At 40.3% G+C, this 20,632-nt stretch overlaps 1 protein-coding gene across 2 annotated transcripts in view; it reads right to left on the bottom strand.

The window, feature by feature from the left end:
• The window catches only part of st8sia1 (ST8 alpha-N-acetyl-neuraminide alpha-2,8-sialyltransferase 1), a 186,299-nt gene that overhangs the window by 150,634 nt on the left and 15,033 nt on the right, over positions 1-20,632 (bottom strand). For both annotated transcript variants that reach the window (XM_060902944.1, XM_060902945.1), the window contains exon 2: positions 19,129-19,273. In XM_060902944.1, the coding sequence (XP_060758927.1) occupies positions 19,129-19,273 (145 nt within the window). The remainder of the gene's footprint in view (positions 1-19,128; positions 19,274-20,632) is intronic.

Raw genomic sequence — 20,632 nt, 5'->3', positions numbered from 1 at the left:
TAGATATATCTATATATACAGTGGTGCTTGAAAGTTTGTGAACCCTTCAGAATTTTCTATATTTCTGCATAAATATGAACTAAAACATCATCAGATTTTCACACAAGTTCTAAAAGTAGATAAAGAAAACCCAGTTAAACAAATGAGACAAAAATATTTTACTTGGTCATTTATTTATTGAGGAAAATGATCCAAAATTACATATCTGTGAATGGCAAAAGTATGTGAACCTCTAGGATTAGCAGTTAATTTGAAGGTGAAATTAGAGTCAGGTGTTTTCAATCAATGGGATGACAATCAGGTGTGAGTGGGCACCCTGTTTTATTTAAAGAACAGGGATCTGTCAAAGTCTGATCTTCACAACACATGTTTGTGGAAGTGTATCATGGCACAAACAAAGGAGATTTCTGAGGACCTCAGAAAAAGTGTTGTTGATGCTCATCAGGCTGGAAAAGGTTACAAAAGCATCTCTAAAGAGTTTGGACTTCACCAATCCACAGTCAGACAGATTGTGTACAAATGGAGGAAATTCAAGACCATTGTTACCCTCCGTAGGAGTGGTCGACCAACAAAGATCACTCCAAGAACAAGGCGTGTAATAGTCAGCAAGGTCACAAAGGACCCCAGGGTAACTTCTAAGCAACTGAAGACCTCTCTGACATTGGCTAATGTTAATGTTCATGAGTCCACCATCAGGAGAACACTGAACAACAATGGTGTGCATGGCAAGGTTGCAAGGAGAAAACCACTGCTTTCCAAAAAGAATATTGCTGCTCATCTAAAGTTTGCTAAAGATCATGTGGACAAGCCAGAAGGCTACTGGAAAAATGTTTTGTGGATGGATGAGACCAAAATAGAATTTTTTGGTTTAAATGAGAAGCGTTATGTTTGGAGAAAGGAAAACACTGCATTCCAGCATAAGAACCTTATCCCATCTGTGAAATGTGGTGGTGGTAGTATCATGGTTTGGGCCTGTTTTGCTGCATCTGGGTCAGGGTGGCTTGCCATCATTGATGGAACAATAAATTCTGAATTATACCAGCGAAGTCTAAAGGAAAATGTCAGGACATCTGTCCATGAACTGAATCTCAAGAGAAGGTGGGTCATGCAGCAAGAAAATGACAATAAGCACACAAGTCGTTCTACCAAAGAATGGTTAAAGAAGAATAAAGTTAATGCTCTGGAATGGCCAAGTCAAAGTCCTGACCTTAATCCAACAGAAATGTTGTGGAAGGACCTGAAGCGAGCAGTTCATGTGAGGAAACCCACCAACATCCCAGAATTGAAGCTGTTCTGTACGGAGGAATGGGCTAAAATTCCTCCAGGCCGGTGTGCAGGACTGATCAACAGTTACCAGAAACGTTTAGTTGCAGTTATTGCTGCACAAGGGGGTCACACCAGATACTGAAAGCAAAGGTTCACATACTTTTGCCACTCATAGATATGTAATATTGGATCATTTTCTTCAATAAATAAATGACCAAGTATAATATTTTTGTCTCATTTGTTTAACTGGGTTCTCTTGATCTACTTTTAGGACTTGTGTGAAAATCTGATGATGTTTTAGGTCATATTTATGCAGAAATATAGAAAATTCTAAAGGGTTCACAAACTTTCAAGCACCACTGTAGATATATAGGCCTATATAATTTTAGGGAACCCTATTGTTGGTTTGGCTTGAATTTTTGTACTTGATAGGCCTAATAACTATAAATAAAAATAAAATGTAAATAGGCTATATTTTGACTAAATTACTATTATTGAAAAAAATCTAAAGATTTTCACCAGAGATCATGACAGGAGGACAGAAAAGGGACAGTGAGATAGGGTAGCCTAGAGGGAGATGACAGGGAGAGAGAGATAGTGTAGGGTCGGAAAATGTCCCAGGCCAGACTCCAACCTGGAGTCAGTCACCCTCTATTATTGTTGTTGTCTAGAAAGAGGTGCCGCATCGTTGTATTACAAAAAAAGTCATGCCAGTCCTCTGTTTATTAACCTGGCCTAAACTGGCCTACAATGCTACCTTAGAAACTGTTCCAACAACTTATCTGAAGGCTATAGCTATGCTGCTTTATGATGTTCTCATTTGATTAGGCAAAACACACAGTGAGGCTGGTATTAAAATAGCCTAGCTTAACCGATAATTAGCATGCTTACCATACTGTACATTAGTGCACAATGTGAAACTTATTGACATGGACTTCCCTGTTCAGAATAGCTGTGCAACACTACAATACAGAGAGAGATAAAGAGGCACTTTGCCTGAAAGAAATGAAGGAAAGGGAAAAGGAGGGAGCAGAAATAGGGATACAGCAATACAGCTGACTTTAGACTGAGATTAAAAGCTGCTCAGTCTCCAATGCAGACAGGTGGACTGTCTTCAAAATAAACAGAAATGCAAATGCCTAGTGATAAACAATACAAAGGAACATGGGGTGAGGCACCACTGTAAATGTGCAAGGCTTGGCTTTAGACTTTGGCATCAGTCAGTCCAGTTGAGGAGAATGTATGCAGAATCTACGTAGAGGACAATAGATGTAGATGAGAGGAGAATATACGTATGTAAGAGGAGAATGTATGCACGTGAGAGGAGAATATATGCATGTGAAAGAATATATGTATATGAGAGGAGAATGTACATAATGTGAGAGGAGAATGTATGCATGTGAGAGTGAGAATATATGTGAGAGGAGAATACATGTATGTGAGAGGAGAATGTATGCATGTGAGAGTGAGAATATATGCATGTGAGAGGGTCAGAACAGATAAAGTCTTATGCGGCCCCTCATAACTGACAGTGTTCTCCATGATCATCCCCCCCCCCCCCAAAGGTTAGTAAAAAGGGTTAGAAAAAAGTCCACCTTTTAGTGAAGTCACTTCATCTCACACTGAAAAATGAGAAAAATTCAACCTTTAATGAAAACACATTTACTCAGAGAAAAACAAATCCCTCATCAAGAAATAATTATTATTTTCAACAAAAATTTGTGCCACTATTATTATTGGCACCCCTGCATTTAATACTCTGCACACCCTCCCTTTGCCAGTAAAACAGCACTGAGTCTCTGCTATAACATTTTATAAGGTTGGAGATACATGTCAGGGCATCTGAGACCATTCCTCTTTACACAGTCTCTCCAGATCATCTAGGGTCCTCGGCCCTCTCTTGTGCACTCTCCTCTTCAGCTCACCCCACAGGTTTTCACTGGGGTTCAGGTCAGGGGACTGAGATGGCCACGGCAGAAGCTTGATTCTGTGGTCAGCTAACCATTTTTGTGTTGATTTGGACATATGTTTCAGATCACTGTCCTGCTGGAAGATCCAATGATGACCCAGTTTTAGTTTCCTGGCAGAGGCAGCCAGCTCATCTCATCTCATCTCATTATCTCTAGCCGCTTTATCCTTCTACAGGGTCGCAGGCAAGCTGGAGCCTATCCCAGCTGACTACGGGCGAAAGGCGGGGTACACCCTGGACAAGTCGCCAGGTCATCACAGGGCTGACACATAGACACAGACAACCATTCACACTCACATTCACACCTACGGTCAATTTAGAGTCACCAGTTAACCTAACCTGCATGTCTTTGGACTGTGGGGGAAACCGGAGCACCCGGAGGAAACCCACGCGGACATGGGGAGAACATGCAAACTCCACACAGAAAGGCCCTCGCCAGCCCCGGGGCTCGAACCCAGGACCTTCTTGCTGTGAGGCGACAGCGCTAACCACTACACCACCATGCCGCCCTGAGGCAGCCAGCTTTTGATTTAAAATGTCCAGGTATTTCATGGAGTGCATGATGCCATGTACCCTAATAAGGTTTCAGGGCCTTTGGAGAAAAAAAACAGCCACAAAACATCACAGCACTTCCACCATATTTTACAGTTGGACTCGGGTTCTTTTCATTATAGCCATCCTTCTTTTTACACCAAACCCACCTTGAGTGTTTCTTGCTGCTTATTGCCAAAATGCTCCTTTCATCAGACCACAGAACATGGTTCCAGTCAAAGTTGTAGTAAAGTTTCACAAACATCAGGTGATTACATTCCTGGTTAACTGACAGAAAAGGCTTTTTTCTGGCAAACCTTCCAAATAATCTGTTGGCATGGAGATGGAGTCTGATGGTGGTTTTGAAGACTTGGAAACCCCAAGATTTTACTTTTTCTTATATTTCACCAACAATGATCCTTAGGGATTTTTTTTGCCTCTCTTACCCTCCTCTTCACTGTACATGGGGGCAAAATAAACTTGGGTCCTCTTCCAGTCAAGTTACTAACAGTGATGTCTACTTTTATTCTTGCCCCCACAGTAGAAATGGACATTTTCAGCTGAGTAGTTTTTATTTTATTTTATTTTTTTTATAACCATTCCCTGACTTATGAAGGTCAACACACTTCTCCCTTGTTTGGTTTGTGTGTTCTCTTATCTTTCCCATGTTAATGGATGACTAAGGGAATTTGACCTCTGTGTCACCTCATATTTACTCCCCAGTTAATCAGGCAGTCATGGATTAGAGCGCAGAAGTTCATACACACTCCAATCAACTCAAACATGTACAATTTAAATGGGAAACATGCTTCAGTTACATTGTGTTCACCATCATTTCCAGGGGTGTCAATAACAGTGCTACATGCATTTTTGTTGAAAAAAAAATCTTGAGGGATTTACTTTTCTTTAAATAAACGTATTTCAATTAAAAGTCAGGTTTTTCTCATTTTTTTCAGTGTGAAATGAAGCAAATTCACCAAGAGGTGGATTTTTTTTCTAACCTTTTTACGAATGTTTGGGGGGGGGGCACTGCTCTAAGAAAAACAGCTCTAATTCTACTTTGCCATCACTGAATATTTAAAATAATCTGGATTAGTTCAAGTCCAGTAATTATAGGAAACATTTATGAACATTAATCTGATATATTTCAGACTTCTGGGACACACTGACAGAAGGGAAAAAAAAGTGGTATACCTATATGAGTGATTCCACGCTTATGGGTACTGAAATGGGGACATGAACTTATTCTTAAAAATTCACCTAAAACCATTTCTTTTTTTTACCATCAGGTCACAAAACATGTAATCTTTAATGAATGATATGTTAAAAGATAACTTTAATTTTCTGAGATGTAATAAAAACATATTTATATGCCAAAGTCAGAACGTAACAGAAGTGCTGTGGACATATAGATTCTCAATTTTAACAATGTAGAATTATTTTATAACTGTATTTTATTATGTATAGATAAAGTAATGATAGAATATAACAGTGAGGGTTTTTTTTAATGTAGCAATCTACATCAGCTTTTTTTAATAATGTTTGACACCAATAGAATGACATTGTCTGATACAAAAATGTAAAAAGACTGGTTGGCTTTTTGAAACATAGGAAGGTGATGTTTTAGCAAATATAATTAATAAACATGTGTAGTAGAATAAACATACACATTCTTTCAATAAGATTAACATGGTATATAGCTAGATTGTAATTAATTTGTAACAGACGCGAGATGGACAATCGTAACAGAAGTAATGTAACAGACATCATTTTGGAACTCATAGGCTTATCAAATTATAATTCCTTCCTTGTTTTGATTACAGTTAAACAGAACATCTTTCACAGTTTCTAAACTAGGCCTCCCAGACTTACATATCCAAAATATTAGGGTTTTTAGACGACTATCATATTAACATATCAGTTTCCTCTGTTTCTACACTTTTCTACAGAGATACCCGCATTAACGTGCGATCGTCGCTGTCAAATTATACGTCTGTTCAGATTGAACATGTCCAACATCACGTCTGTTTACATGTCAAATCGTGAAAACCGAGATTAACTATTTTTGAGGTACAGTGGTGCTTGAAAGTTTGTGAACCCATTAGAATTTTCTATATTTCTGCATAAATATGACCTAAAACATCATCAGATTTTCACACGAGTCGTAAAAGTAGATAAAGAGAACCCAGTTAAACAAATGAGACAAAAATATTCTACTTGGTCATTTATTTATTGAGGAAAATGATCTCATATTACATATCTGTGAGTGGCAAAAGTATGTGAACCTTTGCTTTCAGTATCTGGTGTGACCCCCTTGTGCAGCAATAACTGCAACTAAATGTAACTGTTGATCAGTCCTGCACACTGGCTTGGAGGAATTTTAGCCCATTCCTCCGGACAGCTTCAACTCTGGGATGCTGGTAGGTTTCCTCACATGAACTGCTCGCTTCAGGTCCTTCTACAACATTTCAATTGGATTAAGGTCAGGACTTTGACTTGGCCATTCCAAAACATTAACTTTATTCTTCTTTAACCATTCTTTGGTAGAACGACTTGTGCGCTTAGGGTCATTGTCTTGCTGCATGACCCACCTTCTCTTGAGATTCAGTTCATGGACAGATGTCCTGACATTTTCCTTTAGAATTCGCTGGTATAATTCAGAATTCATTGTTCCATCAATGATGGCAAGCCGTCCTGGCCCAGATGCAGCAAAACAGGCCCAAACCATGATACTACCACCACCATGTTTCACAGATGGGATAAGGTTCTTATGCTGGAATGCAGTGTTTTCCTTTCTCCAAACATAACGCTTCTCATTTAAACCAAAAAGTTCTATTTTGGTCTCATCCGTCCACAAAACATTTTTCCCATAGCCTTCTGGCTTGTCCATGTGCTCCTTAGCAAACTGCAGACGAGCAGCAATGTTCTTTTTGGAGAGCAGTGGCTTTCTCCTTGCAACCCTGCCATGCACACCATTGTTGTTCAGTGTTCTCCTGATGGTGGACTCATGAACATTAACATTAGCCAATGTGAGAGAGGCCTTCAGTTGCTTAGAAGTTACCCTGGGGTCCTTTGGGACCTCGCCAACTATTACACGCCTTGCTCTTGGAGTGATCTTTGTTGGTCGACCACTCCTGGGGAGGGTAACAATGGTCTTGAACTTCCTCCATTTGTACACAAGCTGTCTGACTGTGGATTGGTGGAGTCCAAACTCTTTAGAGATGATTTTGTAACCTTTTCCAGCCTGATGAGCATCAAAAACGCTTTTTCTGAGGTCCTCAGAAATCTCCTTTGTTCATGCCATGATATACTTCCACAAACATGTGTTGTGAAGATCAGACTTTGATAGATCCCTGTTCTTTAAATAAAACAGGGTGCCCACTCACACCTGATTATCATCCCATTGATTGAAAACACCTGACTCTAATTTCACCTTCAAATTAACTGCTAATCCTAGAGGTTCCCATACTTTTGCCACTCACAGATATGTAATATTGGATCATTTTTCTCAATAAATAAATGACCAAGTACAATATTTTTGTCTCATTTGTTTAACTGGGTTCTCTTTATCTACTTTTAGGACTTGTGTGAAAATCTGATGTTGTTTTAGGTCATATTTATGCAGAAATATAGAAAATTCTAAAGGGTTCACAAACTTTCAAGCACCACTGTATATCTTATCGTACTTAACCTACATGTTACTTAAAATAAGTGATTAGAAATAGACTGAAACTAAGCAGGTGCCGAGGAGTTGACTATACTTTGAATTGATAGACACGTTACGTCCAGACTTGGTTAATGTAACGGAGCGTGATGGTAAACATATCGTTGACGGGAAACTTACCTCTTGTTAGCTTCGGCCATCTTGCTTGTGTACACATGATTTGATGACGTCAAATAAAAGACCGCACAAAAATATATACTCTCTAAACAGCAATATCTTAAATAGCCGGGCAATTTTTTTTTTTTATCGGTAATTGAACAGAACGTAATGTTTGACGGATTTATGAACACTCGCATTGAAAGCGATTACAATTGATAAAAAAATAACACAGACGTTCTCTGTTCATTATATAAGAAAACTAATAGTGTTTTCTACCATTTTTCAAAAATATCCATTATCCAAACTTCGTATGGTAAAATTAATTATATACCCATTTCGTGTGTATTTTTGACGGGACGGAAACGTCTGTTCAACGTATTTTCAAATGTTTCTAAATCGATATATATACACAAATATATATAACAATATATAAAATTCAAAGGTACGTCCCTTTATTGAATTTATAAATGCAAAACTCAATGATAGTAGGCATTAGAGCCATGTGAGAGCCATGTGAAATAATGCATCTGAGAATGTCCCCAACAGCTCTTGCGAATCTGACGATTTTTTCAAAATGATTATTTAATAACTTTTGATTTAATATGGATTGAGCATTAATTTTATCTTAATTATTTCTCAAAGTTACAATTAATAACTAGCAATAAATCATTCATCACTACTGTGAGTAAAATTTAACTGTTAACACGTTGTATATACCCATGTCTGCATATCGCCATATTACCCATAAGCATGGAATCACTCATATAATAAAATCTATAACATTTTGTTTCAAATCTTCTTGACATGATATAAAATTTTGCAATCAAATCAATAAATAAATAAAAAGCCATGACTGTATTGCTATGGTTTGTTTAGTTATTATAAAAACATGAAGCAATGCTATGTTTATATTTGCAGAATTATCTCTTCAAAACAATGTTTACATTTGCTATGTTTCACATTAGGAGTCTCAAAAGACTCCCAAACACCATGTTCGACTGCTGGCTGCCTGATGTTTGCTTATCTTTTTGGCTATTTGCCGCATGTGCTCAAAATGTAAAAAAAATAAAATAAAAAATAAGTAATATTAAATAGTATTATGATGTTAAGTGGGCGGCACGGTGGTGTAGTGGTTAGCGCTGTCGCCTCACAGCAAGAAGGTCCTGGGTTCGAGCCCCGGGGCCGGCGAGGGCCTTTCTGTGTGGAGTTTGCATGTTCTCCCCGTGTCCGCGTGGGTTTCCTCCGGGTGCTCCGGTTTCCCCCACAGTCCAAAGACATGCAGGTTAGGTTAACTGGTGACTCTAAATTGACCGTAGGTGTGAATGTGAGTGTGAATGGTTGTCTGTGTCTATGTGTCAGCCCTGTGATGACCTGGCGACTTGTCCAGGGTGTACCCCGCCTTTCGCCCGTAGTCAGCTGGGATAGGCTCCAGCTTGCCTGCGACCCTGTAGAAGGATAAAGCGGCTACAGATAATGAGATGAGATGAGATGAGATGATGTTAAGTGAACTGGGCTGTGTCTGCTAATTTTAGCTCCACAGATAATAAGGCCATACCACTGCACTGTCAAATGAAAAAGTTTTTTTTTCATCTTAGCACCTGCCTCTGAATAACTCTCTGCACAGAAGTGTCACCACTCTTCATTTTCAAGGTAGCACAAAGATAACAGTCTTCTAAGGATCCTTATTTTCCTCCTTAGGTAAAGCGATCCCATGATTCTGTTCACTGGATAGTACTGTCAAAGTTTGAAGAATATTTTTAATATACAAGTTTGGACACTATTACCATGAATGAGCAAGTGTGTACAAACTTTTGACTGGTCCTGTACTTACTAAATGCAACAGTGTTCTAATATTATGAAGTATGATAAAATATTACATGAAACTAATAATGTAATGCCTAGCTTTTAAATTAAAATAAATCAGCCTTTAGATTTATCATATAGCTCAACTTAAAATAAATATTGCTCATAAATGCTATAAACTATGCTTCTGAAGGCAGATTCATGCTTTGCTTCAGGGAATCTCCCAAACCAAATGTATGAAAGCGGTGAAACAAAGAGGTGATTACAGTAAATGCAAAGTAGTAATAGGTAAAAGGATGTCTTCAGTTTGTTTCAACAAAACAGTTCAGCTAATTTCAGATAACACAAATCTCAAAGCCTCTGCAAAATCCTTGGTGAGATTACAAATTACAAACAAACTGGATTAGACAACCTCCTAGCTGTGATCTCCTGACAGCTGTCTGACTCAGGAGTCCAAATGTATAGTTATGTATAATAAGCCCATGTCACTGTCACTAATTTGAACTTCTCATCATAATATAACTCTCAGGGTAAGAAAAAAAAACTACTGGATAATAAAATCAACAAAAACAAACTTATTTACAAGCCTGGAACAAACTTACGACCTCAGATCATTGCCTGTAAGGAATCACATGTTCTCATCTTATTATAGGTTGGTTTCAGATTGCGTGCACTGACTGCCTGAAGAACACAGGAAAATACTGTCACATTACATTACAGGCATTTAGCAGACACTCTTATCCAGAGCAATGTACAACATACCCAGAGCAGCCTGGGGAGCAGTTAGGGGTTAGGTGCCTTGCTCAAGGGCACTTCAGCCATTCATGCTAGTCCAGGGAATTGAACCAGCAACCTTTTGGTCTCAAAGCTGCTTCTCTAACCATGGGTTCCCTGTCACATCCACATCTTGTTAGTCCACACAAACTGCAGCCTTATACATTCCCATAGTGATGGCAGCCCAAGAAAACTGCTACCCAAGCACAGACTGCTCCTGACAGTACCACTCCAATGGTAGTGAAGAGACAGCAATGGTGACAGTGTCCTACTGCTCATCCCAATCGCAAGTTCCTCGCATGCTGGCAAGGCCCCTTCACTATCTCTGAATGAGCTGGCTCCATCAACTACCGCCTACGACAACCCGGTAAGAGAAAGAATACACAAGTCTACAACATAAATTTGCTGAAATTTTGGATTGAGCCTCTCCTGCTGCTCAGCCCACACTTCTGTCTCCCTAGATCCACCAGGGCGCACCCTGGTCCAACAAGGTGAAGACCTCACCACTCGTCAGAGCCAAGAATTGGGAGAGCAACTGGACCAGTTTGGAGGAGAAGTCTTCTCAGCAGAACTAGGTCGGACCCACCTGATCTAACATGACATCAAATCCCCCATCCCACCAAGGTAGTGGTCCGACAATGCCTCTAACATATTCCAGAGGCCTCGTGTTGTGCAATTGAGGAGGAAGTGACTCACATGCTGCAGGACAGGATCATCGAAGAGTCCACTAGACCCTGGTCAAGCCTTGTTGTAATGGTACCCAAGCCTGATGGAAGTCTGAGACCGTGTACAGACTTCAAGAGGCTCAACGCTGTTTCAGATTTCAACAGCTACCCACTGCTCAGGATGGATGACCTGGTCGACCATCTGGGGATGGCCAGCTTCATATCTACCCTCGACCTCACCAAGGGCTACTGGCAGGTGGCTCTGATGCCCCAAGCACACCCAAAACTGCCTTCACCACTTTGTCAGGTCATTGGCAGTACCAGGCTCTCTCATTCAGCTTCCACTCAGTGCCAGCAACATTCCAGCACTTCATGGACATTGTGTTGCACCCCCACCAAAAGTTTGCGGTGGTCTACTTAAATGACATTATCATTCACTCATCCACCTGGGCCAATTACCAACACCACCTCAAAACCATCCTGGGGGAGCTGAGAAAGGCAGGGCTTATAACTAACCCCTGAAAATGCCACCTGGGGCTGACCAAGGTGCAATATCTGGGTTACCACATCACCAGTGGCTGCTCAAACCGCAAGGAAGGAAAATTAAGGCAGTCCAGAAGTACCCCCAGCCTACCACCAAGTGACAAGTATGTGCATTCCTGGAGCTGGCTGGATATTACTGCAGGGTCATGTCCAACTTCTCCTCTGTAGTCTCTCCCCTCTCTGACCTGACTAGGAAAGGAGAGCCAGACAAAGTACAGTGGACCAACAAGGTAGAGAGCCGGCATTCCAGGCCCTGAAGAAAGCCCTCACCACTGCTCCCATCTTCTGAAACCTGGACTTTGACCAACCTTTCATTGTTCAGATGGATGCTTCAGAGACAGGCCTGGGTGCCATGCTCTCTCAGATCATAGAGCTCCTCACACTACCACTCCAGTGGTGCTAAAAAGACAGCAACACTTCATCACTGTTTTGGACCACCAAGAGCAGCATGGCCACAGGTCAGAGCCCAGTGATTATACACAGCTGGAGCAGCTTAAGCTGCACCTCAATCTACCTTCCTCGAGTAGCCTGGGGAGTATAAAGAGGAGTCACCACAAACAGGTTAGTTGGGTTTTCTCAGACCATGCTGACTGATACCTCATTCCTCTCTCTGCCCAGGTCATCTTACTGATGCCAAGGACACGGAGGAAGATGTCAAAGAAATTAGCACTCTTCAACAACCACCTTCACTCCTGCCTGCTGCTGTAGAGTAATGACAGATCCCCACATAGCAAGCACTCAGCAGTGAGACAGTGTTAGGCTGGTTTAGGCCCTCTGCTTCCTGTTTCGCTCTTCTCACTTCCCCTTTATTAAAAATAGAAGAGTTGGGTTGAGTGTCTGATTTTGTCACTGCAGCCATGAGTGCTACACCATGACGTGTCAACCATTATTCTTCACTTTCCTTACATTGTTATAACATCCTGTTCTTACATTATATCAATCATATCAATCTAACAGAACTGTTTCTTTCCAGTTGCCTGCCTGTAGCAGAAACTAACCTACTCATTTTGTTTGTGACTGCTGCCTGCGGTTTCTTAGGAAACCTAATACAACAGTAATCGATTTTACCAGTACTGAGCCATTGCATGACCTCTGAGAAGAAATTCTCATCTCATCTCATTATCTCTAGCCGCTTTATCCTTCTACAGGGTCGCAGGCAAGCTGGAGCCTTATCCCAGCTGACTATGGGCGAAAGGCGGGGTACACCCTGGACAAGTCGCCAGGTCATCACAGGGCTGACACATAGACACAGACAACCATTCACACACACATTCACACCTACGGTCAATTTAGAGTCACCAGTTAACCTAACCTGCATGTCTTTGGACTGTGGGGGAAACCGGAGCACCCGGAGGAAACCCACGCGGACACGGGGAGAACATGCAAACTCCACACAGAAAGGCCCTCGCCGGCCCCGGGGCTCAAACCCAGGACCTTCTTGCTGTGAGGCGACAGCGCTAACCACTACACCACCGTGCCGCCCTGATATGGAAGGCTGTGTATGTTAGGGTTATGAAGGCTGTGTATGTTAGGGTTTTGCTGGGATTCAAACCTGGTTCGCTGGTGTGATAATCCAGCAAACCCCCACTAGGCCACCAGGGGGATGACTCAAATGCAGAGGCATGAGGTGGAAGTAGAAAAAGTATCAAAAGGTTTATTTACAATATTTACAAAAAATCCAAAAAGTATAATCCAAAACGCTCAGAAGATCTTAAGGGAAAAAATAAAACATCCAAAAGTTCAAAGTCAATACAAAAGCCAAAAAAACTAGAAAAGAAAAGGCAAAAATACCAAACGCTCAGAAGATTCACAAAGTCAAAAAACAAAATCCACAAAGTCCAGAAGAAAGCAAAAATACAAAGAACACAAGGACATGGACGAGGAAATCAGAACAGAGGTAACTGGAGCTTAAACATAACAGCACAAAGACTCCGTGACAAGAAGACTGAACTCAGGGGGTATAAATACACAAAATAAATTGGAAACAGGTGACACTAATGAAAACAGGCAATCAACACCAACCCAAAACACAGGACACAGTGGCGACCTCTAGAGGCCAAAACAAACAGACAAAAAACAGGAAATAACAGCGGCCTCTAGAGGCCAAAACAGTCCCAGTCCTAACAGTGTAACTGCCATTTAATTGTTTAAACTTTAATTTTTTTTTTAGCTCATCTGGCCGTAGGCCAGGCCGGATGAGCTTATGCGATCACGTGTCGTCCGTCCGTCCGTCCACAATTTACAAAAATTGCTACTCCTCCTACAGGATTGATCAGATTTCGATCAAACTCACCTACAATGTTCCCCAGGTGGATGTGCATAAAATTTGTCAAGATGGTGGCGCCACCTGTCATATTTACGATTTTATGGGCGTCTGAAATTTTTGGGTGACTTGTCAAATTAAACTCTACTCTTCGTAAACTGCTGGGATGTTTTCACTGAAACTCACCCAGAAGACTCTAAAGACATATTCCAACAAGAGTTATTCACCATGTGGTGCCACCTACCATGGATAAGGCTACACAGGGGTCACATGCAATTTCACAAAAATTGCTTCTCCTCCTACAGGACTGATCAGATTTTGATCAAACTCATATGGAGTGTTCCCCAGGTTGGTATGAATAAAAGTTGTCAAGACGGTCACACCACCTGTCATATTTAACATTTTATAGGCCTTTGAAAATTTTGGGTGACTCGTCACACCAAACACTACTGTTCGTAAACTGCGAGGATGTTTTCACTGAAACTCACCCAGAAGACTCTAAAGACATATTCCAACAAGAATTGTTCACCAGGTGGCACCACCTATTATGGATACGGCTACACAGGGGTCATATGCAATTTCATAAAAATCACTAATCCTCCCACAGGATTGATCAAATTTCAAACTCACACACAACAATGGCCGGTATGAGCTACAGCCTCATTGAGGCTATTTTTTCTAACATACCAGAACAAAGAACAAATCTGGCAAACTGTGACTCCACAAATCAGACAGAATAGCCTTCTACAGTATTGGCTTTTTCTGCCCTGATATCACACATTTCGACAACATATGACAATGTAAGATCATGAAATCTGAGTAAGATTTCATGATTTACATTCTTAGGAAAAATTTACTTGAATTAAACATTAGACTTCTCTTATACTTTCAATGTATGATTACGCTAATTAACCACAGGCAGTGTTCCAGCTTGCTATCCAAGACAGCAGGGTACCAATGATTATCGCAGGCAAGTTTCTGTGCATCTAGGGCAATTTTGTGCGCATCACTACAGACAAAGGATCTATCATGTAAAATTAGCCATACTGGGCAAGTAAATTACTTTTGTAAAATAACTAGGCAAAACTGAAACTTTAGTTCAGCAGTTTAATACAATGTTTCATAATGTCACATCAGCACACCTTCGTGCTTGGCGTGCCTCGAACTGTTACTTGTCCATGCACGCTTGCCCTCTGAGCAAGCAGTGCGCACCGCAAGGACATTTTGGAACTGCTTGCCAGTGTGCGTTTCAATAAACTCTTTCAGCACTGACATTTGTCTATCGCCCATTAACATTAGTAATACTATGAATAATAATATCAATAGCATTAATTTATCACTAATATTAGTCCAGGATATTAATGTTCAATTAGATCTAGTCTCATGTGTTAATATTAACATGAGTGACTAGATTTTCTATAAACCTATATCAAGAGTCTAGATCTATCAGTCCTAATATTTGATTGAATTTGTTTAATCCTCAACTTCTAGATCTACTTACGTTCTGGCAAATAGAGACGCTCGGTTCTGTGAGGCCTTTGCTGCTTTTAACAATTATTTTTTTCTTTCACGCCTTTGTAGGCATCACTGCTTTTCAAACATACAACCCCGATTCCAAAAAAGTTGGGACAAAGTACAAATTATAAATAAAAACGGAATGCAATAATTTACAAATCTCAAACTGACATTGTATTCACAATAGAACATAGACGGCATATCAAATGTTGAAAGAGAGACATTTTGAAATTTCATGCCAAATACTGGCTCATTTGAAATTTCATGAAAGCAACACATCTCATAAAAGTTGGGACAGGGGCAATAAGAGGCTGGAAAAGTTAAAGGTACAAAAAAGGAACAGCTGGAGGACCAAATTGCAACTCATTAGGTCAATTGGCAATAGATCATTAACATGACTGGGTATAAAAAGAGCATCTTGGAGTGGCAGTGGCTCTCAGAAGTAAAGATGGGAAGAGGATCACCAATCCCCCTAATTCTGCGCCAACAAATAGTGGAGCAATATCAGAAAGGAGTTCGACAGTGTAAAATTGCAAAGAGTTTGAACATATCATCTACAGTGCATAATATCAAAAGATTCAGAGAATCTGGAAGAATTTCTGTGTGTAAAGGTCAAGGCCGGAAAACCATACTGGGTGCCCGTGATCTTCGGGCCCTTAGACGGCACTGCATCACATACAGGCATGCTTCTGTATTGGAAATCACAAAATGGGCTCAGGAATATTTCCAGAGAACATTATCTGTGAACACAATTCACTGTGCCATCTGCCGTTGCCAGCTAAAACTCTATAGTTCAAAGAAGAAGCTGTATCTAAACACGATCCAGAAGCGCAGACGTCTTCTCTGGGCCAAGGCTCATTTAAAATGGACTGTGGCAAAGTGGAAAACTGTTCTGTGGTCAGACGAATCAAAATGTGAAGTTCTTTATGGAAATCAGAGACGCCGTGTCATTCGGATTAAAGAGGAGAAGGACGACCCAAGTTGTCATCAGCGCTCAGTTCAGAAGCCTGCATCTCTGATGGTATGGGGTTGCATTAGTGCGTGTGGCATGGGCAGCTTACACATCTGGAAAGACACCATCAATGCTGAAAGGTATATCCAGGTTCTAGAGCAACATGTGCTCCCATCCAGACGACGTCTCTTTCCAGGGTCTCTGCACATTTCTGACCAGCAAAAATAATACTTTTTAAGACCATTTTAAGACCACCAAGTATAAAAAATAAGACCACTACCGCGGAACAAATATGTACAGTAAAAAAAAAAAGCACACTCTAGGTTAAGTTCAAAGCATTTTTTTTAATAAATAAGTGCATCTTCAGTTTACAAAACAGAACATTAGCTGCCTTCTCGATATTTTAATAGTAGGGTACTGCTGTAAACATAAACAGTGAGGAAACAAATTGATCTTCAGTTAACAAAACAGAACATAAGCTCACACCTTCATTTGAAGTGTATGAGTGGTGTTGGGTAATCGTCTGCAGAACCCACAGTATTTCTGCCTTCAGCGTAGCGGTTGGGGCGAATGCCGCGAAAGCACTTGTGCTGGGACCCGGAGACGCTAAAGCTGGCGTTGCACTTTTTGTGACCGTAGAGGCGAACATTGGCATGGGGACTGTTGTTGCCCGACTAGCAGCATAGCGCATATGCTTTTCCCCTTTCGAGTGAGCGTCAAGGGCTTTACAGCCCATTGTTGTTAACTTGATGTCTTTCCGACATACCTTACATCTCGCTTCATATTCTGAAGTTGCTGTTGTTAGCCAACTTTTGTATTTTGGCTCCTCAAGCCACTTCTTACTAAACTTACACTTCCCCATCTCCGTTCATGTTCAAGTTCAACCACTTCTTCCTCGTCTGCTCTACTCTCAATGGTTCTACTACATGGATAAAAGAACACACTGCCCCCTGTGGCGTGGTTCCTGCGCTATTAGAACTAGTGCTAGACACACAACGGCTCTTGTGCTACTTGTTCAGCATCTTGATAACAAACGACGCTGGTTGAATAAATAACGTTAGCGCGGAAAAAAAATCCAGACATATGTTTTTTTTTTTCATTTACCGTAGGCTACCCGGATGAAATTTAATACCTCCCATGTGAAATTTAATACCATAGCTCAAAAAATAGCGAAATATAATGCTTTTTAAGACCTTAAAAAACATATTAAAAATAAGACTTTTTAAGACTTTTTAAGGATCCGCGGAGACCCTGTCTTTCAGGGAAGACCTTGCATTTTCTAACATGACAATACCAAACCACATACTGCATCAATTACAGCATCATGGCTGCGTAGAAGGGTCCGGGTACTGAACTGGCAAACCTGCAGTCCAGATCTTTCACCCATAGAAAACATTTGGCGCATCATAAAACGGAAGATACGACAAAAAAAGACCTAAGACAGTTGAGCAACTAGAATCCTACATTAGACAAGAATGGGTTAACATTCCTATGCCTAAACTTGAGCAACTTGTCTCCTCAGTCCCCAGACGTTTACAGACTGTTGTAAAGAGAAAAGGGGATGTCTCACAGTGGGAAACATGGCCTTGTCCCAACTTTGAGATGTGGTGTTGTCATGAAATTTAAAATCACTTAATTTTTCTCTTTAAATGATACATTTTCTCAGTTTAAACATTTGACATGTCATTATGTTCTATTCTGAATAAAATATGGAATTTTGAAACTTCCACATCATTGCATTCCGTTTTTATTTACAATTTGTACTTTGTCCCAACTTTTTTGGAATCGGGGTTGTACCTTGCGTCACTGACTCATAATTGTAATAAGACAAAATGGTCAACAGTGCATGACTATGACCTCGTGCTAATAGTGTGTTGTGATTGGTCAACATGTGTTACCGTTATTGCAAGTCAGCAACACTCGTGCAACACTCATTAGGATATGCTTTCTTTCTGTGGCGGAAAGTATGTGCCAGGTGCTTGGAAAGTTCTGGAAAAGTATGAGTACGGCACATATAAATTTGGATGTGGCACTGGTATTTGAGGGTGTGGCGCCCTGGTAAAATAAACTAGCTGGAGCACTGACACATTTCACCCACCTTTACAAGGCTGCCAATCCCAGATGCTACAGTATAGATGTACACAGTGCCCTCCACTTTCAAGTAGCTTGAAAGTTCCTACACACTCCAATCAACTAAAAAATGTACAATTTAAATAGGAAATATACTTCAGTTACATTGTGTTCACGATAATTTCCAGGGGTGCCAATACTAGTGGCACATACATGTATTTTTGTTGAAAATAATTATTTCTTGATGAGGGATTTGTTTTTCCACTGAATAAATCTCAATTAAAAGTTGGATTTTTCTCATTTTTTCAGTGTGAGATGAAGCGACTTCACCAAAAGGTGGAGTTTTCTTATCCCTTTTACTAATCTTTACAAGGGGTGCCAATAATTGTGGAGGGCACTGTACCAATATTACCAAGGTATTACCAAGGTAGGAGAATTATGTATTTTTAAATAAACTACATGTTTATGGCAACGACATTAAATGCTACTCTTCTGTGTGTTCTTTTTGAACGTTTCTATACTATTAATTTTCGTTTCCACAAGAATGCATTCTAAAATTTTGTTCAATGACTCTCCTTGCAAAAATTGTTTGTAACAATAGAAGTAAACAGATAGACTGCTGTAAACATCTTAATTCATGGCTGTGATTAAATGAGCAATGTGCCATCCTCACAGCACAACATCAACCACGAAAGATTAAGCAATGAACATAACCTTGAGTGTTGTCTGTTTTGATTGTGCATGATTCTTATTTGTTCAACTCGTGTTCATCAATTTGCTTTCCGTACTGTGATCTCATACAGAGAATATCATGGCTGCTGTGAACCAATGATTGGCCCTTTTGGTTTACTATCATAGTGCTTTGTTGCCTTTGTTAGTTCATGACCTAGTCATAACTCTTGTGGATATTTTTCACGTTATATATATTAAAAAAAACAAAAAACAAAACTGTACCTGTACGAATAATGGGAAAGTCTCATTGTTGACCGTATGGTAGTAGTGGAGCTCGCCATCATACCACAGGACTTTGCCAATCTGTGAATTCTCCTTGGTCACCGCAAACGTCCTCTTTGGGTCACAGCATTCAGTTAGCAGATTCCTAGAAGAAAATAGAAAAGACAAGATCAACTGTGAGCTACTGCTCACTTACATATCCCCCCCGCCCTCGCTTATATCAGAATGCGAGCAATCGAAGGAATAGGACACTTATGAATGTTGACTTCAACAAATAATTAATCTTGAAACAAGTAAGTAAAGAGCAGTGTTCTCCCCATGGATTTCAAATAGCATCCTGGTAAACTGTTATTTTGAAACAGCATTTTGCTTCTTGAAATAGCGTCAAAATCCACCCTATATGTTTCGCAAATACTAGTGCATCTCAAAAAATTAGAATACCATGAAAAAGTTCCTTTTTTCCATAATTTAATTCAAAAAGGTAAACTTTCATGTATTCTATATTCATTACATGTAAAGTGAAATATTTAAAGCCTTTTTTATTTTAATTTTGATGATTATGGCTTATAGCTCATGAAAATCAGAAATCCAGTATCTCAAATTATTAGAATATTCCCCAAGATCAATAAAAAAAAAAGGATTTACAATACAGAAATGTCCAACTTCTGAAAAGTATATTCATTTATACACTCAATACTTGGTTGGGGCTCCTTTACCATGAATTACTGTATCAATGCGGTGTGGCATGGAGGTGATCAGTCTGTGGCACTGCTGAGGTGTTATCGAAGCCCAGGTTGCTTTGATAGTGGCCTTCAGCGTATCTGTATTTTTGGGTCAGGTGTTTCTCATCTTCCTCTTGACAATACCCCATAGATTCTCTATAGGGTTCAGGTCAGGCAAGTTGGCTGGCCAATCAAACACAGTAATATCATGGTCAGCAAACCATTTGGTAGTAGTTTTGGCACTGTGGGTAGGTGCCAAGTCCTGCTGGAAAAGGAAATCGGCATCTCCAAAAAGCTTGTTAGCAGATGGAAGCATGAAGTGCTCTAAAATCTCCTGGTAGATGGCTGTGTTGACTTTGGACTTGATAAAATACAGTGGACCAACACCAGCAGATGACATGGCACCCCAAATCATCACAGACTGTAGAAACTTCACACTGGGCTTCAAACACCTTGGATTCTGTGCCTCTCCACTCTTCCTCCAGACTCTAGAACCGTGATTTCCAAATTAAATGCAAAATGTACTTTCATCTGAAAAGAGGACTTTGGACCACTGAGCAACAGTCCATTTCTTTCTCTCCTTAGCCCAGATAAGACACTTCTGACATTGTCTCTGGCTCAGGAGTAGCTTGATATTAGGAATGCGAAAGTTGCATCCCCTTTCTTGAAGATGTCTGTTCGTGATGGGTCTTGATACACTGACACTAGCCTCAGTCCACTCCTTGTGAAGCTCTCCCAAGTTCTTGAATCAACTTTTCTTGACAATCCTCTCAAGACTGCGG

The sequence above is a fragment of the Neoarius graeffei genome, chromosome 21 (assembly GCF_027579695.1).
Source record: "Neoarius graeffei isolate fNeoGra1 chromosome 21, fNeoGra1.pri, whole genome shotgun sequence".
NCBI lineage: Eukaryota > Metazoa > Chordata > Actinopteri > Siluriformes > Ariidae > Neoarius > Neoarius graeffei.
This window is presented reverse-complemented; position numbering and strand designations above follow the sequence as displayed.